The sequence below is a fragment of the Chlamydotis macqueenii genome, chromosome 1 (assembly GCF_036417535.1).
Source record: "Chlamydotis macqueenii isolate bChlMac1 chromosome 1, bChlMac1.mat, whole genome shotgun sequence".
In the NCBI taxonomy this organism is placed as follows: domain Eukaryota; kingdom Metazoa; phylum Chordata; class Aves; order Otidiformes; family Otididae; genus Chlamydotis; species Chlamydotis macqueenii.
In genome coordinates this window covers 48,907,675-48,935,106 of record NC_141556.1, presented here as the reverse complement: position 1 = coordinate 48,935,106, position 27,432 = coordinate 48,907,675, and the positions used below count along the sequence as shown (strand labels likewise).

At 41.8% G+C, this 27,432-nt stretch overlaps 1 protein-coding gene across 2 annotated transcripts in view; it reads right to left on the bottom strand.

Moving 5' to 3' along the window:
- The window catches only part of PLEKHG7 (pleckstrin homology and RhoGEF domain containing G7), a 31,024-nt gene extending 4,013 nt beyond the window's left edge, over positions 1-27,011 (bottom strand). Inside the window, exons 1-14 of one of the 2 annotated variants that reach the window (XM_086740064.1) lie at positions 26,316-27,011; positions 25,145-25,167; positions 19,607-19,734; positions 18,214-18,254; positions 16,199-16,294; positions 14,932-15,081; positions 12,893-12,988; positions 10,169-10,264; positions 9,029-9,142; positions 7,200-7,377; positions 5,633-5,748; positions 4,735-4,828; positions 3,689-3,768; positions 2,266-2,425 (exon numbers count right to left, since the gene is read on the bottom strand). In XM_086740064.1, coding sequence (XP_086596190.1) covers positions 2,266-2,425; positions 3,689-3,768; positions 4,735-4,828; positions 5,633-5,748; positions 7,200-7,377; positions 9,029-9,142; positions 10,169-10,264; positions 12,893-12,988; positions 14,932-15,081; positions 16,199-16,294; positions 18,214-18,254; positions 19,607-19,734; positions 25,145-25,167; positions 26,316-27,011 — 2,068 coding nt within the window. The remainder of the gene's footprint in view (positions 1-2,265; positions 2,426-3,688; positions 3,769-4,734; positions 4,829-5,632; positions 5,749-7,199; positions 7,378-9,028; positions 9,143-10,168; positions 10,265-12,892; positions 12,989-14,931; positions 15,082-16,198; positions 16,295-18,213; positions 18,255-19,606; positions 19,735-25,144; positions 25,168-26,315) is intronic. The other variant, XM_086740065.1, reaches the window with a different exon arrangement.
- Positions 27,012-27,432: the final 421 nt, after the last annotated feature.

Below are 27,432 nucleotides of genomic sequence, written 5' to 3'. Positions count from 1 at the left end.
ACTTAACATGTGAAGTCACGTCTCTTGTGCAAGGTCCTGGCACTCGCAGATAGTTCTGCCTTAAGAGTATCTTCCCAGTGTTAAGAGTACACCACTATCCCTCTTATTCCTCCGCTGATGTGTGGCAGGCTTTGGGCTAGAATTATTCTGCATAATTATCAACCTCCTGCCTGCTGCCAAAAGGGTATTACTATGATATTGCATTTTTTTTTTTTTTTCTAGTCCTTGTATTCAGGTATGTTTCTTTGCAAAGTGAGATCAACCCTCAGCAGACTAACGGATGCAAAAACACTTGTTAGATCAAAAATCAGTTTCATTTTTGATTAAGGTGATGGATCACTACAAGTCACATGCCGTCCTTTCTGAGAACACGCTCACTAATTTTTTACTGCCACCAGTAGTAAAAGTCTCCTTGAGACTGCAAGTAAATTGGCAGCATTCCCAAAGGTCACACATTCCTGAGAATTTAATATTTTCTTTTTTTTTTTTTTCTTTTTCCCTGCAAAGGGACATTTTAAGGAGACAGTAGAAATTTTCCTTGCTGCTTTATGCAAAATGGTGGAAATCTGAACGGCAAGATCCCTATAGTAATTTTTCTCACTATTTTTATTGTGCCCCACTCCAATGAGTCCTGTGTTAGTATGGGGCTTCCAAGATGTTACAAGACTATAGGCAAGTAACAAACACTGCCACAGCTACAGCTGCGTTAAACCTGGTGGGAATATATGGGAGAGAAGTCAGGCAGTGAGGTCCAGAGTGCAGGGAAGGGCCATAACCAGTGGATGCAGCAGGTAACTTTGTCTGTTCTGCTGTTTGCGGCTGAATCATGGGGATAAGAAGGACTCTGATTAGAGATCTCTGAATGTAGCAAATGCTGGCTTGGAAAAAAATCCCTAAATCTTACTCCCATCTCCGTAGTGGCTTTTATGCCCAAGGCTGTATGTGCAAACTGGAGGGTGGGCTGCACCGCTTTCTCCAGCACCCAGGAGCTGGTGGCCTTGCCTCTGGCCTGGGCTTAGGCAGGAAGGTGGGGCTGCCCCCCCACCACCCTGCGGGTGACAAGTGGCTGCCCTGTCTGCTTCATTTCTGCTGGGTTGGTAGGGAGACTCCTTAGGCAGACAGACAGTGCCTGGAGCACATTTGAGAAAAAAAGGTTATTCTTTGTGTTCATCCCCTCATCTCATCTTTAGTCGTTTGCCTTTTGTTGCCTGCCTTTGTTTCCTGTCAGCATTGATGCTGAATGCTAATTACTCTGGCTGAATATATTTCAAAGTTATCATAAATTTTTACAGGCTTTAGGTTTATTTTCCATATCTATTGATTTGTTACAGAATACTCTAGCTCCCTGAGCTTTTCCTTCTAGTCTTTAGGATTAGGAGGGCTGACAGGCCCTGGAGCCCGGAGATTTGTATTCCTCTTATTTCTCTTTGATATCAGAGGCTCCTGGGATCTGGGCATTGTTACACTGCGGTGTGTGAGAGCCTGTATGAACGGCTCAGACCAAGAGGAGGTCTGATTTTTCATGCCTGCTCCCTCATCCAAGCTCTGATTTGGTCATTCTAGGGATGTTGTTTTGGCAGGGTAAGGCTGGCCACCCTCTGTGGAGGTCAGTTCTCCTCCCCTCCTCACCCAAGGGCACAGCAGCAGATGTTATTGGAGGCAGGTTTCCCTGGCAATGCATTTGGATGTCTCTGAGCAAGGATGCATTGATGTACATACGGTGGGTGACTTCCACCCTCTCAAGAGCCAACGGAGAGGTGAGTAGGAGCAGCAGGAGGAGGTAAATCTCCTCCCAAGCCTCCTCAAGAACTGCTGCTGTGCACATGTGAGGACACCCAGGAGAGCAGTGCTGTGGGATGTTGGGCAGTGGGACGACTAAAAAAATGCTGCATAACTAGTATGGAATTGAAAATTCCTCAGGAAAGAGGCCTGGGGTTTGACAGAGTGTCTTAGGACAGGTAGGGCAAGGAAATACTTGGTTTGTGAGAAAGAATTCATTAGAGTCTTGATAGCTCTTTTGCGGTCAATGGGTATCTGGCAGCTGCTGGTGTGTATGTCAAAGTCACTGTTAGAAGCACGGTGACACGGACTGTAATGTCTGTGTTAGCAGGTCATGCCTTGCCATAAGAATAGAGGCACCAACGTTTGCACTCCAAGCACCTGAGGATGGTTTGTGGGCAAACAACATCTTACCCTTGCACTGCCGCCTACACAATGGGTGGAGGTGGTATTTATGAAAGTGTTCAAATGCCCACGGGTACATACCTGTAACGTGGATGGGGTCAATGTTTTTCAGTATCAGTCTGTCTAGTGGGATGGGCTGGTCTAGGACTGTGCAAAACCCACCCTCTCTTATGAACGACTGCAACTCAGGAGTGAGGGAAGGACAGACAGGGATTAAGCCGGTCTCTGAGCTCGTGTATTTCTGTGAATAGAAAATTGAGTTGGTTAGCTGGTTTTTGCCATCTGCTCATGAAGTATAGGCACTAAATAGCCCTAAATCATGTGCTTTCTCTTATCAAAGATACTCAGACAGCTTATTTCCCTGAGGAACCTCAGAAAAACTCATCAGTACCTGGAGATCTCCTGCAAAGACACATCTTGTACTAAAAAAGCCGCAACAGAAATATAATACAAGTCCATGGGCAGAAAACAGTCAGACTAAGGTGTTGAAATGTAATTTTTTTTCCCTGTCCTCCTCTTATTTTAATAGCAGGATTTTTTTTCTCCATTCCTTGGAGGTGTATTTCCCCAAATGGGGGAAATGTACCTCCAAGGCACTCCAAATGGGCTGCAGCTCTTCACAGAAGGTTCACCAACACATGTACATGCGGCAACCATCAGAGACTTGCCTAAGGGCACCAGGTCCTTTGAATTCCTGCTCCCTTCATCTGCCCTATTGCTAAGGAATGGTGCCACAGTTCTACCATCTCTCACTGCACGCCTTCTCTATCTCCTACAAAGGCAGAACAGGTTCTTCTTTAAAAAAAAAAACACAAACCAAGAAGTCTTTAAATCAGACACAAATTTCTTGAGATTCAGCACAGGAACTTCAGGTCATCCAGTGCCTTTTTTTGGTGGCTAAAACCAGATATTTATAATCTATGCAACTCACTCTATAGCATCTTTCATCAATAATTGTTTTCTTTAGAAGGGTCATTGTATCTCCATTTTAAACTGGGGGAATTCAAGGCAAAGAGAGGACACAAAACAACAGGGTGTGTTGGAACTGAGAAGAAAGTCAGCCTTCCATGTATTTTAGCATTTCCCCATTTTCTTCCCCCCCTCTTTTTTTTACTTCTTTACAACAGTTCTGATATCTCTGGGATAAAATTTTCTCAGGTTGCTGGACTAAGTAATGAGGGGAGTATTAGAAATCTTCTTATATTCTTGAAACTATTCTGATTTTTAGGAATCCAGCACATCAAAACACCACCAGGAAAATATTAAGGTCTTGTAAGGTAAATTCTGCTTGTCATAGTATTCCTGTAACAAACTGAGCTTAGAAGCAGGGTTTTGAATCAGTGTTATCATTTGCTATTAGCACAAGGAAGTATCACCCATCCTTGATGCCGATTGCTAATCTTGTATTTTTATTGTTAGATAAATCTTCCAAAGTACATTCAAAATATTTACCAAGCTAAAAACCATACCAACTGTAACCATGTATATCTTTATCTATTATTACCTTTTTGTTACGTTTAATTTTGGTAATTAATAGGAAATCATCAAATAGGAAGAGGTAGACATCAAGGAGTCTTGTGCTTTCTGAGGAAGAAAACAGAAAGATCACTTTGATGGTGTGATGATTTTAAGGAATTGCTGCTTCTAAGATAAGGCATATCTGTGAACCCCTGCATCTTACAAAATGCTTTTACCAAAGCAGTGTAGTTTTCAACATAGTACACAACTACTCATCCTCTAGTCTGCTACAGCCCTGCAGCCACGGTGTCATGCAGCTTCCAGCATCCCTTCAAAATGCTGATCTCCTCCAAACTGCCCAGGCTCTGCTTCCTGCTCACAGAACGAGGAAAACCTCCTCTCCTGCGCAGGTAGGGATTCTGCAGCAGCTCCCCAGCAAGCAACCTGTTGCAAAATGGTGCCTGTGTGTCTGGAGATGCGAGTCTCTGCACTGCCAGGGTGGTAGCGAGCTGTGAGCAGTGCTGTAGAAACCAACACGCTCGTGTGGGACCACTGTCCTACCAGTGGCGTTAATGACATGTTGTAGAAGTGCTCTGTTCCTGAAAGGGAAGCCACCTGGCAGGATAACACCTTTTTGTTCCAAGCTATCTGCCAGAATAGCAATCTTAGGAGAGGTGAAATATGAAATAAAAATAGGGAAAACCTCTGGACTTTTCAGTAATTTTAAATGAAACACATAGCAGATACAGTGCCAGAGAGGTGAGGTAGGTTGACATCGGTCCCTAGGTACGTGGTGCACCATGCATAGGACAGTCTAACCTTCCTGTTTTCCTCCTGCTGTGTTCTTGAAGGTGACAGTAAAACTCCTGCACCTGGCAGACTGAATATCCAGATGTGACAATAAACAGTCATGCAGATTGCTCGTCTTTTCCGGTCTGGCTGTTTCTCAGTCTCTCCCTGACAAGTTGTACATTTGCTTTTTCTTTCCTGCACCTGCCCAAATACTGTTGCAGAGGTTCATTCTGGATCTGCCATAACAAAATATGATTCTGTTAAGCTAAGTTCTGATACGGGGATGTTTAGGGACATTACCTGCTAGCGTTAGCTTCCCTTCATGAAGGAGAAGTCTGTTCGCTGAAGACAAAATGTTTTCACTGCTGTTTTCTCTTAAGCTTTGCTTCAAACACTTGACCCAAAAAAGAGAGAAAGAGAATGGGGAATCTGGTGATGAAGGGAGGCAACCAGCAGTTAAACAAACTGAGCACACTCTTATCTCAGGTCAAATACATCACACCGTTAATAACCGAGCGTGGCTGTGTTTCTTCAGCAGTACTATTGCTCAAATGTCTTTCACTTCTGAAATGTTACGATGGGTTTTTCGTTTCTGTTGTGAGTTTAATGGTTTTTACAGAACCGTGTGAGCTGATGTTATGCACGTGAACAGACATAATCTTTGAGGTGAGACCCACGTGGTGATGTTACCATGATGCTGCTCAAAGTCTGTTTGTGTGGGTAAGGGGGCAACCACAGCAGACAGGTGCACGTGTTCCCAGGTACACCGTGTACTTTTTTGTAATGGCATTTTTATGTGAACAGCAATTTCTTTGGCTCAGCTTGAGGAGTAAGAGAGACCAATAATTTCTACTTTGTATCCTCCATATAAAAAGGCAGTAACACTTCCATCTCTCCCATTTCATTCTGCCCCTTAAAAGCAAACACCAGAGAGTCCTCCTGGATCGCAGTCTCTGCGGCTCCTGGTCGCAGTCGCTTGGATACCAGCGGAGAGCAAGCCGTGCTGCTGTGCAAGGCACTGTGCACAGCCTGCACGTTCAGCTACAGCGTTTGCAGTGCTCCAGCCGCAGCTGCTCAGGTTAGAGCAGAGCCACCCCCAGTAACTGACAACCAGCCAACTTTAGACCACGTTATAAAGACAGATAGGAAACTAAACCTTCCTCAAGGAAAAATGCCCTTTAAAAAAAAATCCACTTACCTCTGGGACAAAGAATCTCTTGTCACGATCCCAGACTTGAGGCCAAATTATGACCTCTTGCAGCTGCCTGAACTTCTGAAAGTTGTCCAACCACTTGACTTTACCTTCTAGATCCCCTGAAATATGTGAAACCTTAGTTACTGTCAAGGCTGGCAAAAACAGTCCTGTTTCTAGAAGATGCTGAACATTGATTTTTCTCCAGTGGAAGCCAGAGCGCCTCACATGTGAAGCTCCAGATAAAATCTTGGCCTCACTGTAAAAAATTACTAAACTCTTCCTAGGTCAGCAGAGCCAGGCTTACATTCACTAAATGCAAGGGTTATGTTACTAATTTGAGAGTGGAAGAGAGGGAAACATAAAACTTGATTAAAATGTAAACTTAAAAAATTATTAAAAAGAATCCTACCTTTATAGACTGCCTGGGGTAGTGAGACAAATATAATTTTCATTATATACAGCCTGATCAAAAGACTGTTGAAATTAATGAGAATTAATTTCTGGGGAAGTGGTGCCAGAAGTGACTGACATTTAACTGGGATGGGGGTGCCTCAGAATGTGAAAAATGGGGACTAAGTCTTTGCAGATTCAGGGCCATTTTGGGGAAAACATGAATGGACCTGCAACTTAAATTCCAAGTTTTTGTGTTGAGTGATATTGCAAATAGTGTCTCCAGATTTATCTGTCTCTTGAAGACATAAACTTTCTCTCTGCTCGTCTCCCAAAGAGATGTTTGAGCCTTCAGCCTGCAGGATGGTGGCAGAGAGCAAGCCACCACGCTGGGTAGCTTAAGGCCTTGGTGTGCTGCTGGTGAGGAGAAAGCTTTGCCTGGCACCTCTCCCTGCCAAGACTGGCAGGACAAGTGTTTTGCTGATGCACTGCCTTGTCTTTCATTCCAGTGGGGGCTGCATGAGGCCTCTGGGGAATAAACTGATCTGCTGATGTACTATATGACCATGAGACACTTAGAGATGCTTATAGCTTTATAGCTTCCTTAACAAGACTGAATTAATAAATTATTTACTTAAAACAAAATACAGGGAAAAAAAACCAAAACATTCCTGGACCAACACCTTTTTCCACAACAGCTAGAAAAAAATCTGTAGCTGAGAGCTTGTCAACTACTTTACATGGTAGGACCCTGCCATTTAGTGAAAGGTCACTGACATAATATTCCCCTTGTGAATGCAATTTTATCCTATTAAGGATTAGCCCCAACAAATCCTTTCCTCCTTATAAATTCAACTCAAAGACTTCTTTGTTTGAGATCTCTCTTGAGTTGCCCCAACTTGTGATCTGCTCTTAATTGTTTGCATGTCACTGCAGATCATTCTGAGCAAATACAAGTGACTCACTGATTTGGGAGTCCTGTGACCTTGCTCAGAGAGGCTTTGGCAGCACAAGGGTAGCACCAATCATTTCCTACAGAATAAGGAAGGACTCAGGTCTGTAGAAAGGCGTGCACATCCTCATTGCGTCTCTGCAGGGAGACTGGACCCATTCACACTCAAAGGACACATAACTTGCTAATTGTTAATTGCCCACTCAACTTTTAACCGCAGCTACTTACGTATGGACTTTTCCACCTTCTCTTTAAGTGACCAGATCAAGTCTTTCTCTGTTTCATCAGTGCTCCTTTTCCAGATGTTGTTAAGGAGGAGGGGGTAGCGCGTCAGCCGATGCAAAGGAGCCACCAGCAGCTCCGGCAGATGCAGTCTTCTGCACTGTTCGTTTTGTTCACACCACTGCTGAAGACAAGGAAAACCTGCCTGAGGCCTCGGCTTGCTCCCCGGCAGGGAGGTAGCAAAGGGTTTTCTGCATCATCAGCTGTCTGTAATGAGATAGGGACTAATTAAAGATTAACTTCTCGCACAGCGAGAGGAAAGGCAGCGTAAAGGCTCTCTACAGGGGGAATTGCGTTGCTCATCTAGATTCTCTTTCTGCATTGCTGCCTCCCATTTCAGGTGCTGTGGCCATGCTAGCAGATCAAGCAGTGCTCTTATTTACCTGCCATTTTAATTTAATCCAGAAAACTTCAGTTACTTTTGAGGGCCAACTTATATCTTAGGGTCACCTGCTATTCCCACTGAGGACCTTTTTCCTAGGCACAAGTATATTAAATCCTTGCCAGGGAGCAAGCAGTGTGAATCTCCCAGGCCATGAAAGCTGCAGTGTTTTTGGCCGCTACAAAGCAGTGTCCTCCTGCTCTTGGGCTGCCTGTGTGAAAAAGCCACTTCTTCAGGTTTCTCTTTCTAAGTCTGCAATGTTTAAAATCAACCTCAAGTATTTACGGGACACAGTGCTTATGATAAATCAGAAAGAGCAGGGCCCTCTGCCCGGGAGCCCCACCGCTGTGCTGTCTGGAGTTGTTGCTTTCAGCGGTGTTGGCCAAGACAGGCCCTGCTCTAGCACTGTAATTTTACAAAGACACCACTAACAGCTCTTTCCAGCCTTACGTGAGGGAGGTAAATGCTCACTTAGTGGTTGTGTTTAGATATTGAGTTCTACATTTGCTTTATCTATGGTCAAGCAAAACCTGTCAGAGGAGCTAAACCACTGCCATCGCAGAGGAGTCGCTTGCTGTGCTATGTAGGACATTGCCTCCTGCCCGTGGGCACTGGAGTTGGTGAATACACATGAACAAGGGAAGCAGCCTGGACTTCTCACAAAATCTGCCTCAGTCTCTCATTCCAGGCTCCCAAGACAAGTGAAAGCACTGACATCCTCCTGGCTTTCTATTCCCCCTGTTTTGGCTTGTATCATACACTCCTTTCCTTATGTCAAAGAAGCCATGATAGACTTGTCCAGTTGGGAGGTTTGTCTCTGTCACCGCTAACGTGGCTTAGCTTAGAGGCTGGAAGCTCTTTTGTACACAGGGATAAAATTGCCCTGTAATCTGCTAAAACACACAATAATACCCTACATACTGGGGTGTCACCCAACATCTAAACCAAGCTGATATGCAGGATGTGTCAAAGTAAAATCAAAGTAAAACACTTCAGAGGGATTTTTACAATGTGGCTTGAATTTTTTTTTCCTGTAACAATTTCACTTTGTTAAGGTGGAGGTCTCCAAGTCAAAGGATTAGGTGCAAAACATATAAAAGATAGAGGCTGGCAGTACATCTTTTCAACCTGCAAAAATGCAGCTGGTTGTTCCCTTTCGGTTTCCCCTCTTGCCTGTACAAACTTACATGTATGGATTTCCACCTGTACAGAGGAACATACACTGAGAAGGGTGATCATATCTGTGACACCGTCTGCAGTTCAAAAATCTGTCTAAAATGCTATCTATACAGTTTTGCTTCCAGTGAGCTTTCTTAGTCTGCTGTTAAAATCCTGTCATAAGGCAAAAAGGCTGAAGATGACAACAACAACAACAAAAAAACCATCACTTTACTTTCAGGTAGATGCCAAAATCTTCTCTCTGTCTCAGGTTTTCCAAGTAGAAGACAGCGGAGGTATAATTAAGGCAATAAATCTGGTGTGTCTGGCAGAGGTCACCCTGGAAAAACTGCAGAAAAGCCTTGGAAACTTATCAAGAAACAAAAATGTCATGACAAAGGGAGGAACAATGGTTTGGGTTTTGCATTGTGCCTTTTACCTGAGATTTCCTTGTACCTAGGAAAATAGAGGGAGAGCGAAAGGGGGAGTTAAAAAGTAGAGGGCGAGTTAAAAAGTAGTAAACGTGGTAAAGTAGTAAAAAAACCCCACAGTGGTGCTCAAGTGCAATTCTAACAGCTCTGCAGAGGTGTGAAGCATTCTTAGATTTTGTTCTCATTAGAAATAAATGGTGTGAAATTCATGTAGAAGCTGAAGATAAAAACCGCTATCTATGCAACAGCTTTACACAGCCTCGTGTAGCATGTCACTTTATAGCCGAGTGTGTTAAACAGCTCTTAGAAGTGTCGAATGCCATCCGTGATAAAACTCAGCTTCATCTGCGATTTTGTCTGTCTCACACAAACATTATCAGTGAGAGTGTCTGAAGTCAGAGGTATTGGGGGTGAGAAGCCAAGCTCTAGCCTCCCTTTCCCTTTTTAAAGTCCTAACCCTGAGGTAGGGTCTGTTTTAGCATTTTCCCAGAAGTTTTCTAATGGCCTCTACTGCTTAGGGAAAGTTCAGGTCCATGAATGAATTTTCTGTCTGTATTAATATTTCAAAATTTTTCAGTCCTTGGGAAGTTGTGTAAGAATTATTACATATATGGGAGAGCCCCTGGAAACAGCTGTTGGGACAACTGCCTTGTTCACCGTGCAAAGTCTCCTTAAGGTCTGGGCTACTGTTCCCCAGGAAGGTAAAATCTTCCCACATTTTGTTCCACATACAGAGCACCTTCCTGCAACCACCTCAAACATGCTGATGAATAAAAAGAAAAACATCCTTGTGACAGGAAGTGCTTCAGGCTGAGGCCAAACTGCCTGTGACAGATGGCATGTCCTTGACTGACTCAACTGCTCTAATCTACCTGCATGCTATGATAAATGGTCTGCGGCAAGGACCTGCTGAGATTAGGCAAGAATACTTCTAATTCTGTTACCTTTCTGAGTATGGAGCTGAAATCCACAGGAAAGTCTGACTTGCTGACATGTTCCTTCACTGTTTCAAAAAAAGTTTTCAGAAAACTGAGACTTATCTAAATAAGGGGGAAAAAAAAGAGAAATTAGCATCAGTGATCTTCTGAAGTTAAGTTTAAAACAATGTCATTTCCCATCTCTAGTCTATCTCTTCAAAAGCCCCATGCCTAATGAGAAACTTATACTTTTGTCCCCAATATCACCAGTATTAGCTTCAGAATTAAGCCTGGAATGCTTTAATTAGTCGGAAGCTAAAACAAATTTATACAAATATCCACTTAGGTCATGATAATGCTATATGACAAAAGCTTTGAAACAAGATTACAGTTATGCCATTTAGACTTATTTTAGGGTAGCAGCTATATTTAACATGAATTGACGTGGAAAATTAAATACAGGAATGATATCTACTGGAAAACACTGATTATGTATGACAGAGCTGTGACAATTAAGGAAGTCTTCACAGTCATTTGAAGGAGAAACCATCTTTCATAGTTTGAGTTTGTTTCATGCTATTGGAGGTAAAGGAAATTTCTATAAAATGCTATAAAAAGTCACGTATCCCCCATAAGTTAACCTTATATGTTTGCATTGGATTCCAAAGGTACCCAGATGTGGACGAAAGCCTGCTCCTGAGCCCACACGTGCCTCCTGCATACACTACTTGCACACAAAGTCATGACCAGACTCAGCTTTAGGCCAAGGTTTAGGCCAGAAGGGAACACCACCCTCTGTGATCCTGCCATGAACTGCTGTTGTTGCTGCACACACTGCTTTGTGTGGTGTATTTATGGGGCATGGAGTTGTATATAGGGTGATGATTATTCTTTCATTTTGACAAGGGTGCATTTTACACCTTTTACAGCATGCATTTATCCTTGCATCCAGCCTGCTGTCAAAAGGAAATGCATGCTGTAAAATGCATGAAAAAAAAGCATAAAAGGCATTGAAAACGGCTACTTTCTCCTACATTTGACCACTATTTTGTATACAAGTATGCATAATAGATGTTCATTTATCATCCTCAGTAATAAGGACAACAAAATTAGAAAACAAAACAGAAAATATATTAAAGGTAATTCTCTCAAGACATGATCAAGCTTCAGCCAAGATCAAAGCTTTTGTGATCCTTAAGTGGCACACAGCAATACACTCCACTCCCTTCTTTGAACAAGAATGAAGGAATTGGCGATTAGAATAATAGAATCATAGAACAGTTAGGGTTGGACCTTTAAAGGTCATCTAGTCCAACCCCCCTGCAAGGAGCAGGGACATCTTCAACCAGATCAGGTTGCTCAGAGCTTCATCCAACCTGGCCTTGAATGTTTCCCAGGATGGGGCACCAACCACCTCTCTAGGCAACCTATTCCAGTGTTCTATCACCCTTGTAAAAATTTTTTTTTCCTAATGTCTAATCTGAATCTTCCTCCCTCTATTTTAAAACCATTACCCCACATCCTATCACAACAGGCCCTGCTGAAGAGCTTCTCAACTTTCCTATAAGCCCCCTTTTGGTACTGGAAGGCCACTAAAGTTGACTACACATTGACTTCTATACATCTACTGAACTCTAGTGCTGCATGTATGGTTTTAGCTCACAACAAGCACAAGGTGAAACACATCAGCTAAAAGTCTTTCCTTGTATCTCCAGACCTGCTCAGGTGGTCACTCACAGCATCTTGCCCCCTGTGTGGTCAGTCAGGGAGCAGAGGTGACTTGCTTATGTGTTTGAGCTCTGGCTAATCGTCCCTACTCTGAAGAGCTTTCCTTGTTTTGGATAAAAAGGGAGATGTTAACTATTAAGGCAAGGGAATTACAATAAAGGAAATAACTTGAAATAAGCAATTTGTTTAAGGTAGGTGATGTGATTGTGGGCAACTTATACAGCTGAAGAGCTGCTTCTAAAATTTGCTTTGCTATTAAGGATGAGGTGTTTGTTTGGTTTATATTTTCAGTCCTGTAGAAGGGCTCTCAAGCTAAGAAAAACTTCTGGTTTGCTTCTAAAGTTATGTAAAAGCTGGTTTGGACTTATGGGCTCCTTTAACTTTTAGGAACTGAAAATGGTCTCCCAGCAGTTGGCCACCAGCAGCGAAGAGCTGGAGCACATCACAGCTGAACCTTGTGGTCCCTCTCCTCCTGGAGGGTAAGTAGCACACAACTGCTCTGTGTGGAACATATCCTTCCACACACACTGAGGGAAACTCCAGATGGAGAGAGGTGGTCATCGTATCATTTTAACGTGCTCTACTGGAGTGGCGTAACAGATAGCAAAGTGTTTGTGTGTATCTGTTTGTGAAAGGAAACTTGTTTTGTAGTTATTTTACCATTCTTACTGTTTTGCTGTAAGGATTGTGCAGTCAGAGTTTATCTTTACAAATCCTTTTAAAAGGATGCTGCTTATGAGAATTAGTCTCAAACTCATGTTTACTTCAGAAACAGCTGCCAAATGAGCTCTCCTCTGTTCTCAAATGCCTGTTTATCTTTTGCTGGAGGCACATGAGAATAATTTGCACTGGTGAAATTTGACCCCCACTGGTAGCAAATGGAAATGAAGGAAAGACTAATTATTTGAACTAAGTTCCAAATGTGAGCATTGAATCTGAATAGAAGTGTATGGATGGTTTCTCATCTCCTTTTAATTGACTGGTCGATTTCTGATCTCAGTAAGACTTTATTTTTTTACTCACCTTGTTTAACTCCACCAAGTTTGCGAAAAGTCTCCACAAATCCACATCCAAGAGAAATTCATTACTCTGGAGGTATTTTAGAGTGTTCATAAATATCTTTTAAAACAAAACAAATCCATGTCATTTACTATTTGTGCCAATTTTACAAATCTCTTTTTTTTTTTTTTTCTTTTCTGAAAAGAAGAGGTTTGCACTGTAATTCTCACAAAATGATCATTTGATTTGGGGAGGGCAGAAGGCGACACTCTGAAAAACTTTTCCTGACCTGCCTGAAGGCTAAATATTGGGCTTTGTGCGAGGAGGAGAGTACGAGTGATGTCTCTGGAGTGTCTTTGCAGCTGTCACAGAGGCAGCTACGTCCTTGCTGTGTTCTCTGGCTGAATAGGGGCAACTGAACCCCCTGCAGATCCGTGTGAAGGAATTAATAACATGAGAGTCACAGTTACAGATTTCTATGACCTTTCTAAATGTTTTCCTTCCTACCTCCTGCATCTGCTGCTGTATGAGTTGTTTAGAATTACTATGGGGAAAAAAAGTATTTTGGAATAGCATAAGTACAGGGCTCTTGAAGGTTTGTTTTTTTTTTTGTGTCTTTGGGTTGTTTTATTAATTTATATTGCACGAAACTGGCTGTTTAAGATCCTATATTATTTAAGCTCTCTGAGGTGATCTTAGAGCTGTGCTGAATCTGATCTAAATGTGAAAAAGGTTTAAAAAATTTAGATTACTAAGTAGAACTTTTTTGTACATGTGTGAAAAGCACTAATGAAAAAACCCATCACCCAGGTGCCAAGACTGAAGAGCTAGTGAGAGTGTTTGCTTGGCCTTGTTTAATTCCTCAGTTGCAAAGAAAGAGAGCTGAGAGCTTAAAGGGGATTTACAGTGGTCTTAAAGATCCTTGTGGAGATTCATTAAAATCAGTGGAATATTTCTATACTGGGAAGCAGCAGGCATCTGTAAAACTAGCTACCCACATTCAATGGGTTCTTTCTTTGGCAGGAGAGTTTGGCAAGCTGGCATGGGCTGCATAGTTTATCACTCACAGGTCATGTGGGGCTGGCTAAGGCTTGTCTGTGGGTTCCTACATCATGCTTAACAGGGACCTGCATGTCCTCACCCTTCCCAGGATTTGCTCATTTTTTATCTTCTCAGAAGAAAGAGTCTATAATGAAGGACACTTTCATCCTGCCTTGGACTATAGCTGGTTCTGTTGCCTTCTTTCTTCTTCCTTCCTGTTCCGCCCCACCAAGGAGGAATTCAACCCACTCCTCCATTTATTCCCTTTACTTTGCAGTACCTCTTGTACTGTCTAGGCTAATTTTTTAGCAGCATGGAAAATGTTTCACTCTCTTTTTTTTTTTTTTTTTCTTTGACTAATAAGAAAACAGAAATTGTCTTTACAGAATAAAAGAAAAATTATAGGAAGATATTAAGGGAAGCTTCCATCCTTTTAAATGGGTACGCTAACTTTTGATGTGTGATGAATTTAAGTAGTGTGGCTATTCTTCTAACAGTGTGTAGTATTCTTGTCCATGTTTCAAAGCTTTTAAAATGCACCAGAACAGAGGCAATCTGGAGTTTTTGGGAGGGGAGCTGTTTTTTAGTTTGCTTGTTTTCTTGTAATATTGGAACTACAGGCCTGCTGAATTCTTAGGATTTCATGCTGTAGTCAGGATAATATAGCCACAGCTCTATATGAAGTTAAACTACAGACTAGTAGTAGAGAAATATCCAGTATAGTCAGTTGGAGAGTGGCTTCAGTTCAGAGTTAGTGAGAGGAATAGCTGAAATTACTGGAAGTATCTAGTGTTTGCAAAGCACTAGAAAGTGATGTCCAGCAGAAGAGATGCCATCAAGATGATAAAAACCAAAAGGAATTGTGGAAACAGGATGAGCAAGCAAGATGGGAGAAAAACAAAGCGCTTAAGTCATTCCCCTGTAGATACTCAATGAGAGGTTGCAGATGGCTTTGTGTCTGCCATGCTGACAGCAGGCTGAATAATGTTTCATTATTTTTGAGAAATGAAATATGAAGTTACCATCTTAAGAACCAGCAAATGATCCAGAAAGTAAGTGCATTCACTTGTGAAAAGTTCCCACACTGCTGCTTCTTTTTTCACTTCTAACCGGCTGTCGATATCTTTCCGCTCAGTCTGTTGCGCCTTTATAAATTCATGCCAAGATTTACTCTGTTGATTGAAGAAGAAAGAAAACCACTGATTGTTGCATCAACTGCTTCAGACCTTATGAAAAGAATTCATGATCTATTTGCCCATGTAAAGAGCTTGGCTGCCAGTATTAGTGATTTTTCTGAAAGCTTGAAGATGCCTTTAAAATGATTAAAAAACCCTGTCATTTTCCTCCAAAATATTTATAATATAAACACACTGCATTGACAGTAACACACTATGATAGTCTATGTTTGTAGGATGCTGAATCAAAAAATAGTAGGCACCTGGCAAATGCTAAGGAACTTAATCTGTCGTGCTGATGCTACTGGAAAGCAGGGGTGGATGATAGTTTCCTGTTTTCCATATGGTAAAATCAAGGTACCAAGGGACTAGATCTTTGTAGGTACTTGGATATTGTTTTGTTTAGTCCTAAGGTGGACACTATCGCCTTACTGACCTGCTCCAAAGTCAGATCTTTACATATAAGTGAGGCACCGACAGGAGTCCTCAACAGCCAAGCCTATGGGGAAGAGCATATATCAGCCTGCGGTGAGAAGAAAAAGGTTTTCTCTGGAGCAGGGGTTGTGTTAGGTGTGGTTTATCTGAATATCACCTTGGTAGACCAAGCTTGGTCTTTCTATGGCTAGGAGGCCCTGGAGGCCAGGAGCCTTGTTTATCTGTCAGACAGGCTTTCATGGGATTTCTGCAGCTGAACCTTGGTGTCAGCACTAGCCTCTACGTGGCCACCTCTGAACACACCCCTAAGGCAGCAGCAGGGGTGACCGTGCCCCATTTGGCATCTCTGTGATGCTGCAATTTCTTTCCCCGGATCTGCAGGCACTGGTGAGAGGGTTGCCTTGATGCCTTTTTCTGCCTCCTTGATCTAGGCAAGTCCAGAAGCCTGGCAAAATCCAGGTGGTTGTGAGAGCCCCTGCTAACCACCTATGACACTTGCAGTTCCCCCCTTGCCCCTCCATTTCAAACAACAAAAATGTACTTCATGCTTATGCATTAATTTTGCAGAAAGGTCTCGTATCCAGATTAATGCAGTGAAAAACGGTAACTTGAAAAGAATACAACATTTTTATCCCCATCTTTAAGTATCCGTGGTACAGTATACTGAGCATTTTGATACCTTAAAGCAGAAAAAATCATATGTGCCGCAATCTATGATCTTAACAGTTGAAAGACAATTTTCCAGATCAGATGCTTGCTTCTGTTTGTCTTTACCCTGTTGAATGACAAAAAAAACAACCCTGATTCATGCAATGTTTTGAAGACCAATAAGAAGTTTACCCAGCTCAGTAGCTTTGCTCTGATCTGTAAGGAGCTTGCCCTCAACTGAATTATTTCCTCATATTTCCAGGCTCTCCTACACAGACATGAGGCTATGATGGCAGGTTTATTTGTAACTATGGCTGGGGTGTGTAGGTGGCTTAGGTGTGGGTGTGTAAGATCTTATTTGTATAACACAGAAGTCTTTGGCAGGACAAGTCAGTGGTATGGCAACAGACAATGGGTTACCCTCAGCAGAAAGAACAAATGAAATATTTTTCTTCCTTCAGCATTGTCAGAAGTAGGGGACAAACATAGTTCAAATCATCGTCCTGCCATAGGTATACAAAGCTTGCATGTTTAGGTTTTTTTCTTTTTTTTTTTTTAAAAAAAAAACCCAAACATTTGAACTACATATTGAAAAATACTCCTTTGGTCAGCTGCAGAGTAGTGTCTATAAAATGAGCTTTTAGAAAGCTTAAAGAGCAGGAGCAGTTTGTCTATGTGAGGGATCATGAAATAAAAACAATTGCTTTTGGTTTGGCTTTGTTTTTCAGGCCAACAATGACATGCAAAAAGTTTAACTAATATTTATGAACACTAGTGCTGTAAGCATAGACTTTAAAAGCCTAAATTTTATCTGTTCTCTGGAACTCCATACTCATACTTCATGGGTTTCTAGTGTCTGAACTTTAGGCACTGAATTCAAGCCAATTTTTAAATATGTGTTTGATTATAATATTTAAAATTCAGAGTTTAAGCTCAACTCTGAGTTTTGAAAGAGCTTGAAATGGAGCAGGAACAACAATGTCATTATATACACACACAGTTAACCCATGCACCAGCAAATGAATATTCATAAATTAAATTTTGTGGCATCTAATTGTCTCAGAAAGCACTTTTGGCTAGATATCAAATGCATTGTATTGGAAATTTCAAAAATTTTGCTGAATTTAAAAATTCTCAGTTTTAGGCCATACTCCTTCAAATGCTAGAGAATTGCTGTCAAATGAAGAGGGAACTCTTGTATGTGCTTGTTGGAGTACTTGCATTGTTTTCATTTGCACAAACTCTTCTTTGATAGTTGAGATTTAGAAGGTAAAATGCAAAAAATATTAGGAAGAGACTGTTCACAATTACATGTTTAGGGGTGCAAAGTTATCAAGATACTTGCAAATTATTTTTTGAACGATGAACAACACTCAAAAAAGACATTTGGTTACCGCAATGAGTGAAAATTTTCATAACTGGAGAAGACAAGGCAATGTGTTAGACAAGGAAATTAACTGAAGTGTGTTGGTGTGTATGCTTTTACTGGGGAGTGTGAAGAGGCCCATGAGGACAGGAAAGGCCTAAGAAAGCATCTAAAAAGCTACTTTGAAGGGAAAAGCCTAGATCCCTTCTATGTGAGTAGGACTTGGGCAGGTACTCCAGAGCCCTAAGGCACTAAGGTCTAGGTCAGCATGCAGAAAGTACAGGATACAGTGTGCTCAAAGCAACGGTGTGACTGACTTGCATACCTTGCACCCTCTTATCCCTGGGAGCTGGACTGGATCTGCTGCCACCACTGAAACCTTCAATGAGAGCTCCCGCATTGCCCAACCTGCTCTGCCCTCCTGGTGCCCAGGGCACCTCTCCTCCCACCACTCATGGGGATGGGAAACAGTGGCACTGGCTGTTTTCATGTGCATCGCATGAAGCAGCACTAGTGGCTGCACTGGAGCCACCCTTTGTGGCAGATTGATGGCCAGACAGTCCCAGGATGGGCTGAGACCTTTCTCCAAGGGCAGTAAAGGGAAGGAACTCTTTTTACACAAGTTAGTTATGGGAGAAGGCATGGTCAGTGCAAGGAAAAAAACATGGTGAAATACTCACGACTCCTCTTTTGGCAAATGGCCACCTTGGCTTTTTGGACTCTAGTAGGTAAAACAAATGTGTTATCAGTAAACAAACGTAAATAAACAAATAGCTAAAAATAAAACGGTTTTCTATATTCTGGCTTTTTTTTTTTTTTTAAACGAAGCCTGATATACTATATTCTACTTGGCTCAGATTTAATACTTGTGTTTAGGCAGTTTGTACACCAGACCTAAAACCTATTAAGCCTGTTGGGCTCCTCCCAGCAAGAATTATGTCTGTCTGTGATGGGATCTTGGACGATGCTAAACACTCCCACTTGCTGCAGATGGCCAGTATGTGATTGCCAATTCTTTACATGGGAAAACACATCATACCTCAGGCTAATTCTTGAAGATATCCATTGTTTTGAAGTGAGAACTAGGCTATGTCTACTCATTAGTGATATCTTGAAGCTATGCAGGTATTTAAAACTCCCGTGATTAAACGATCCTACGAACCCTAAGCCTCAGATCTGTCATGAGGTTGGCACAGTGGTGCGGGCTGTTAATTCATGGCCCTTAGTGAGGCACAGGGAAAGCTGGGGATCTAGATGTAGGAATGTGCTGGCGAGAGGCGAGGAACACCTGTGTTTGTTCGGCAAGAAATTTCAAAGAGTTTTCTAAATGTGGCACCTGTCTTTGGGCCTGTGTGTGACTGGGAATCACAGTCACAACTTCCTCTTTTTTGGATTTTGAAGCCCTTGGTTACTTCCTGGGAATAGCTGGCTTGTTTACTTTTGTGAAACTGCTGATTGTGACCTTGACTCATTTATTTTTGAGGAAAATTTTGATCTCTGGTCACCAGCATCTTGTGGTCTCTGGCAATCAAACTGCAGACTATACTATACTCCATAATAGGTATATTTGGAAATTGCTTGCAGGTCTGCATTTCATTGTTGGAAGGTCTTGTGAGCAACCTCTAGCCATGAGGTGGGTTTGCTACCTTTGTGATTAGAACCCTACTGGAAAGTGCAACCACGCTTTCCTTGAAGCTGTGCAGGTGGGAATTTTTAACTCGACTGCTTGCAGATGGAGATCTTGGCCTGGGCTCTGGTTGCTCCTGCCCTGTGGAGGAAGGAGGTGACCCATGTCCTGCGCACCTCAACTAGCTCCTACATTTTGCATTCAATAATAAAATGCAGAGGGAAAAAAAGAATAATTAAGGAGAATTTTAAAATTAGCAATGCAATCACTTTTGTGTGGGGTAACAGGATCCCCACGATGGCTGCGCTGCCTTATGTGTCATCATTGCACTGATCCTCCCTCCCCATCCCACACACTCACACCTTTTAGTGCACGCGTTTTGGAGCACACTTTTTAGTCATGGCTTTTGCTGGGCTCAGAGGAGCAAACCCCACCCGGTGTCTGACCTGCGCTTAGCAGCAGTGCTGCGTGGGGCAGGTAGTCCATGGCGCTGTCGGACACCAGGAGGTCTCCAGGGAACACCTCGAGTCCTGGCAGACTCACTACCACGGAGCTACGCCTGCGCTCGGCTGATCTGTGAGACGCAACAACAACACACGTCATCTCTCTCCACTCTGGGCTGCAGAGGAAACTTCTGAAGTTCTCCTTGCTGATATGACAAGAAGTGAGCTAAAAAACTAAATCACAGCGGCTATGACATAATATGTTAAAGGAAAAATGAGTAGAAAATTGCAGTGATTGGTGGCAAATATCTAATTCTCTTTCCAACTCCACACTGTTGCTGAGATCAAGGGGCTTATGGCCATGGCTTGCCTCAGATGATAATAGGTACTCAGAGAATTTAAATGTTGGAAATTCCTAGGTTCTTCTGAGATTAGGCAAAAAGTGAGCAGAGATTTCAGAATCTATTTTTTGTCACTGGAGTCCAAAGGAGGAGGTAAATACCATGTCCCTAGCTGATACAGAGACTGCTGTTACTTTTAACCTTCACATAACATATAAACGTCATTTCAATAAAAGACAGCATACTAGTGAAACAGTTAAAATGTTTGGTTTTTTTTTTTTTAATATTTAACCTTTTGGCTAACTCGTGCTATTTTCTTTCTAAATCTTTTTGACATTTTTTCTGCTACTTCAAATATTTTGTATTTTGAATATAATACAACTTAATGGCCCTGCTGATCAAAAACAAATGCCTCTTTCCAGCTATTGTTGTTACTAACAGAGAGCATTGTCCAGGATGTAGATCCATCAAGTGAAGTGGCACAGGCATTCTGTATCCAACAGCGTTGTTTGTGCCAGAGGCTGCTTGCATTCAAATACAGAAACTTTTGGTGCAGATCCATTCTGGATTTTGCTAATAACTCACACCGATACCCAATTATTTGTGTTAGTAAACTTTTGCAAAGTGACTGGTGTCTACAGCTGCTGTTGTGCTGCTGATGCTACAATTGGCTGATGCATGAATACTGCATTAGGGTTCAAAGGGTCCCTGCTCCTTGCAGGGGGGTTGGACTAGATGACCTTTAAAGGTCCCTTCCAACCTAAGCCATTCTATGATTCTAATTAAGTAGCTGAGAGAGAAGGCATGAAGTGTGTGTACATACATAAAAGTTCTCTTTTTCAGTCACTGTTTATTGTGTATGGGATTTTTTTTGTCAGTTAAGTATAATTCTTATTGCTTTTTTTTTTTTTTTTGCCTAGGCAGATACCTTACTGGGAATATCTAGCCATTTGCCAACCTGATATGAAAACTGGCAGGTATATTTTTTTCCCCTTAAGTGCGTGAATAGTCAGTTCACAACTTATCAACTCTGAGGTAGAGAAGTAGGATTTGATATGTATGGCAGGACATAGAAACCATGTTTTTTGTTAGGAACTGACAGTGATGTTGCTTGCAATTGCCTCAGCTAAACCAATTGAATTGTATAGATGAGAGGGAAGCCTGCTCCTAACAACAGAGAGGGCTGTAGGCTATCAGGAGGGCCAGGTCTGGGACTTGAACTCTTGAAACATAGGCATATTAGGGCTTGAAAACCAAACATTGAGGAGATTACAATGTGCAATGTAAGAGTTCTCGAAGCTTTTCTTGTTCTGGTAGTCCTACAGAATGGGGAACATAGGATTTGTTTATTTAACTTCAGGGACTTAGGGTGAAACTCTGAGGTGTCTCATTAAATTGAACCTAACATATGGTTTGAGAGCATTTATGGATGGGGTCTGTTTCTTGGTTGTCTGCAAGCTTGCAGACAACCAAGAAAGTGCAAGGGAGATCACTTTCTGATGAGGTGCACTGAGTGCTACCCAATACAAATTTTAAGTGTTGGTAACAATCGTATTAAGATGCTTCTGAAACCTCTAGTGATCCTGCCATGCAATCTCTTGGGCAGCTGGATTATTATATAGGCCAGATGCTGCAATTTAATACAAGGATAATTCTAAAAGTTATCGCTCCTGTACTGGGAAATTCAGGAGATTTATTTCAGGTTGGATTTACAGTAAGATTTTGCCAATGCATTATTGATTCTTAAAGTATCTAGCCTACTTCAATTGCAGAATATATTTTGAAGTTGCAGGCTAGTCACTTATGAAGATTAGTAACAGGGAGCACAGTTTCATTGTAACTGAGTTATACGGTGTCATCTCCCTGAACCAAAAAGGCCTTGAACTTCAGAGACACATATGTCTAAACAAGCTCTTCACATAGCTACACAAGCCTGTGAAGTGTGGGAGCATGCCCAAGGTCATTTGGATGTATATCTACAATATACCTCTGCCATCTGACATCCCTGGTCTGATTAATGACTTCCATGCCTAAATTATATACTCATGCTTCACAGATGAATGTATAGGTATCTGTGATCACCTGGCCTGATGCCTGTGGACATATTAGATACATTAGATGCTCTTGTTGATTTTACTGGAGAAATTGAACTACTTAACTACTGTGTGATACAATTTATCAGTTTTTGAGTCTCTATGCCATATTTTACCATATTTTCACGCCTACAGACCCTGTAGTTTTGCTTTTTTCTCTTTTTTTTTTTTTTTTTTTTTGTTTTTTTTTTTTGTTTTTCTTCTTAAAGGCAGGGGGCTGAAGTGCTTGAATGAAAGAAACCTTTGTACTTTAGGGGATGAACTCAAGCATCTGAGGAGATATCATCTGCAATAATTCCCCCTTTAAATCTACTTGTTTTGTGAAACAAGATAATGTCACACATTTGCATTACAGTGGTATGGGAAATTATTAAGGACACTGAAGCAGCTCATGGTCCAGAAAATTAAACATCCAGGTGTTTCTAGGGCATGCAGAATTTAAGCTGATTGCTTTTTAGACATTTGTGTCTTGATATGTTCATAACTAGACCTTCTAGATGACCCAGGGAACAGACATCTGTATAAATCACATTACGTAAATAACAGATATATTATTTAAAGGAATACCCACTAGATGAGAATAAAAACAACTGAGGAGGTTACAAGGGTCAACATTATAGGGTAGTCATGGTATTGAGACAGCTGCCAGGTGATGACCCAAGCTACTCAGGGAGAGTATTTGAACTCCCTGATTGAAAGAATTAGCATGACACTTTTTGGGTATGACATTAAAAGAAGAATTAGAGCACTTCAAATTAGATTATCCCAGTTCCCCCAACTCACTGAAAATGAGCTGCCTTAGCAGTTACTGAGAGGAGTCTTCCTTAGCAGGTTGTCTTTAGGAAATAGTGAAACCCAGTTTTTCACCTCGTCTGTGATACACTGAAAGGGGCAAGGAGAAAATAAGCTCAGAATAAACTGAAGGTTTTGTTTTATCAACATTTCCTTCTACAGCAGTGTTGACTTTAGCATCTCCTTGTCTCCACCTCTGTGCTACCCCTCTGGTGCTTTTTAAAAATTTATTTTGGCTGATTATTTTTAATCAGCATTGGTTCAGCATGTTGCCAGGCTGACAGGCAGGTACTGGCATTCCTGACTGAGGGCTGTGTGGGGAAGGCTGCTTAAGATGAGCATTACTACTTTGAGAAAGGCTTTTGAAAGTACAGCCTGGGAGCAGGGAGAAGAGATGTTCATTAAAACTGAAGGATGGAGGTATGTTTTTACCCTGGATAATATACAAGTCAGGCTTGGAGGAGGGTTGCAAACTGTCCCAGTGTGCAAGGAAGTAATCTGACATTTCAGCAGTTTTCTCTGGCTGTGATAAGAAGGGATTAGCTGTTAAGGAGTTAGACTAATGATTTGGATAAAGGAGGAGCTGAATACAGCCCTTGCCCAGACCTTGGACCAAATTCAACTTGACAAAAAAAGTTTAAAGCAGAAACTGGTGATGTTTGCACATACTAATATTGGTCAAGACAAAACTAAAAACCACAGTACATCATCCAAAGCTCCTTTTGTCAATCTTTCGTACTGGTGACTATAGAACAAAGCTGTTGTTCCTTATGTGATTTCTTGATTTTTAAAATATGTCTGGATAGAAGTCCAGAGCCAATATCCTAGCTGGCATATAGTGGCTTCCCTCTGAAGCTGCCAGGCAAGTGGCACCAAGAGGTCTGCACATTCAATGCACAACATTCTACTGTTTAGCTATTGGCATTCAATATTCCTCAAATTCTCCCCTGAAGTTTGCTACAGATTACACTTATCTTCACTCTATCAGTGACATAATGCTTGTGTGCTAGAATTTTGAGTTGGATCAGAGCAGACTCTTCCCATAATAGGTACAGATCACCTGTTTCACACCAAGATCAAAGATCTCTCCCTCCCCTCCTCTATCTGTCTATCTCCACTGCAAATTCAAAATGCTAAAGACTGGATTAGAAATTGCAACAATTCAGAAAATCTAGAAGGCCTCATCTACAGTGAACATGTGATTTCAGATGCACACACAGGTCTCTTAAGCCTTTCCTAAGAAACTACGTTGTCTAATGACTCGTAGGCTGTATCAGCCTGCTCCAGCCCACCCAGTCCCAAACATAAACGTACTTGAAACACAGACCTGTTTGCAAATTGTGGGTTATAACAGAGCTTATACCTGAAAAATGAGTAAACATTGGCAAGAAGAGGAAGTACAGCTCAACAAATGATGCCTACTGCCTTAACAAGTGAAATGTGCTATGGTAGAGTCCCAGGAGCAGCATATTGCTGTTTGTTGTGAGGCTACTTCTGTCTTCCCCAAGACTTGCTCACCAGTGCTAGTGCTTTTAATATGCTTGAAATCTTCAAGGAGATCATGCAGTAAAGCAAGCACTGCGCTATCAGTGGGAGGGTATGGTTATTAAGGGAGGTATTAGCTCCTACTTTCTCCTTGTTTGGGGAGAAAATAAACTTCATTTCCCTTCTGTAAACACCTGAGCCTCTCAAGGAAACAAACATGGCTGAATCAAACTAGTTTCTAATCAATAATTTACTTTCTGATCATTGCTTGTATGAGCTTGATGCTATTCACCACACAACACCTTATCTTGCCCATGCTAACTTATGAAATTAAAGTATTCTTCTTAGTCATAGGATTAACAATCCCCCATTCAGTAGCAGTCCTAGATCTGCTTTGCTCATGTATGAGAACAATATCAAGCTGTTCTGCTGGCTTCTTTGCTCCCTTTCCCCTCCCACAATGTTTTGGAAAGTGTCACTCAAGATTACGAGATGTTTCACATTCTTCAAGCTGAAATTTGACACTGCTAATCCAAACAGCCAGACCTTTTGGCAATTAGTTCCTGGTGCAGAGCTCTCTGATGGTCCAGCCTAAATACTGTGTGAAACACAGCTAAACGTGTCAGGAAGAGAGCCACCTTTTAAAGAAAATCTCATTAAAAAGTTGAGTTTAACAAGCTGGTGACAGGCATTTCACAAAGAAAATCTACAAATTAAAGTTGAGTTACACATACATGCCTCACTGTTCAGTTTTGTGTTAGAGTGAAGTGGATCCATTAAAAATGTAGAGAAGTGAAGCTTAGCATGAGATAAAACAAATCTACGCATACCTTTGTATAGGCAATCCACTCCTCTGAAAGAAAGTGAGATATTCTTGTTAGTTGGTCAGAAAGCAGGCAAGCAATCTGATTTTGTAAAAAAAAAAGTACTTTTTTTTTTTTGTTAGAGAAATTTACTACATAGACTTAGACATTGGCCAATTATTTTTACTGTTGTGGAGAAAGGAGAACTCATTTGATAGCTAGAATGTTTTCGATATTTGAAGGGGCGTAGAAATAGCTTTTGGTCTGTGGCACAAAACTAACTGGTTAGTAAAGAGCTATACCCCCATTTGACACCATCCACGTTTGGTGAAATGTGTGTGTAGGTGCTTTGCATAAGGACGGAGTCAAGTACGTGTCCAGATTTAAGGTCTTTGAGAGGAGATCTAGTAGCAAACCTGGCTTATGCAGTGCCTCTCCTTTTCTCCTTGGGGTGAAACTATGGGGAACAGCTGAACAGCAGCTTGCCACCAGGGAAAGACGGAGGGCTAGCTCCTCCCTTGCTTATTTCTCTTTATTGATGTTGGCATTCACTGAACTAGTGTTTCTTTTTTTTTTTTTCAGAAAAGCTTGCACAATCGCCTTCTCATTTATGGAGCTGAACATAAAAATGGAGAGGGCCAGTGAGAGGCAGAGCTAGGTAAGTGGAATTAAAGAGAGGGGATGGGACCTCTTCCTTTGGTAGTAGCAAACCTTAAATCTGGTTCAACCATTTTGAATGATGTCATTCTTGGTTTTATTGGCATTAGTAATGCTATTCAGTAAAACAGCATAGACAACTGCCCTGGCTTAGGAAGAACCCTGCTGAAGGACCCTGGAAAGAAAATAATCTTCTGAAACCCAAACTGGAAGTGGATAAATTACTTGGTCTTGTTCTTTCGTAGCCACCAAAACAGTTATATGGCCCCACTAGGGCTAATGGACGGAGGTGGGAAAGAGTGGTCATGTGCAGGGGTGGAGTAGGGCAACTTGGTCCCCAAGAGACAAGGCCAGAACTGTTGTCTCTTGCTGATTTGGAAGGAAAAATCTCCCTTCTTGATGAGTGTAGAAGTTGGTCTATTGTATCAAAGGAACTAGGGCCAGATTGTAGTTCAAGTTAGGAACTGTGCACTGGGCTGTGATGATCCAACACTGAATATGCAAGACTGAAAAGGAGGTTGCATCATCCTATTCCTCTTACCTGGACACCATCCTGTGGTGTAGGGCTGAGACGTCTCCTTGGCAGCATAGCAGAGTTAGGTCTCCAAGAGTTTTGGACTTTGTCATTGGGACTGCCATTGCTTAGAGGATCTTTTTGGCTTGGCAGCTTTGACCTGGGGCTGGTGAACTCTGGATCTGCTATAGCTGTCTCAGACTTCACTTTGGAAGATAGCAATTTTGCATGGACACAAGAAGGCAATGACAATGAGGAAGCTGTAGTGCACCGAGGTGGACTCTTACAAATGTGATGGAGAGAGCCGGTGTATTCCTTTTGACTCCCTAGTTGAGCTGTGTCAGAGTCCTGACATGACAGTGCTTGTGAGGCAGAAGCCATCCTTAGACGCCTTAAAGTTGGAGAAGTGGAAATTCTGGCCAAAGCATGCCGGTCAAACTGGAAAGGTGCATGATGGCTCTCAATGTGCTCCTCTGTGGGAAGCTTCAGAAATGAAGGCTCTGTATAACCTCGTCTTCGAACATGGTCGCCTGGAGGTATGGTGGTTTCCATACAAACTGATACTGCTTGCATTTCACAAGAACTGAAGACTTCTTCTGGGCTGCTGCATTCAGACAAAGCAACATTTCCTTTATAAAGCTCAGCTTCCCTGTTTAGAAGTTCCACGCCAATGCAGGTTTCTTTGACCAGGTCTGGAGAATAATCAGAGCTTGGTTGTTGCATTTTTTTATTTGCAGCGTGAAGATTTGTAGCTTTGTGTACCTAGGACATATGGTCAGAAAAAGTTCTTAGAAACTTGCTGTATGCATTTTCATATGGGAGAATATGCAAATAGAAAAAAAAAAAACCACCTAAACATAATAATGTGGATATGTGCACTAGTACAGAAAAAGTTGCCTGCACTTTGAATCCTGCTGAATTAAATGCAGGTTTCAGCAGCTTCAGAACCCTGTTTTAGCAAGCTGTCTAAACAGCTTCTAACTTTGAGTGTGCAAGCAGTGTCAGCATCAGTCAGTAGAACTAATTAGATGGTAAAGGCTAACTGTGTAATTAGGAACTCTGCTCATCTGATACTGCAGCCGGCTAATTTCCTGTTGCCACTCCCCCATCAGAAGTGAGATTGTGACACTGCTGTACACGGCAT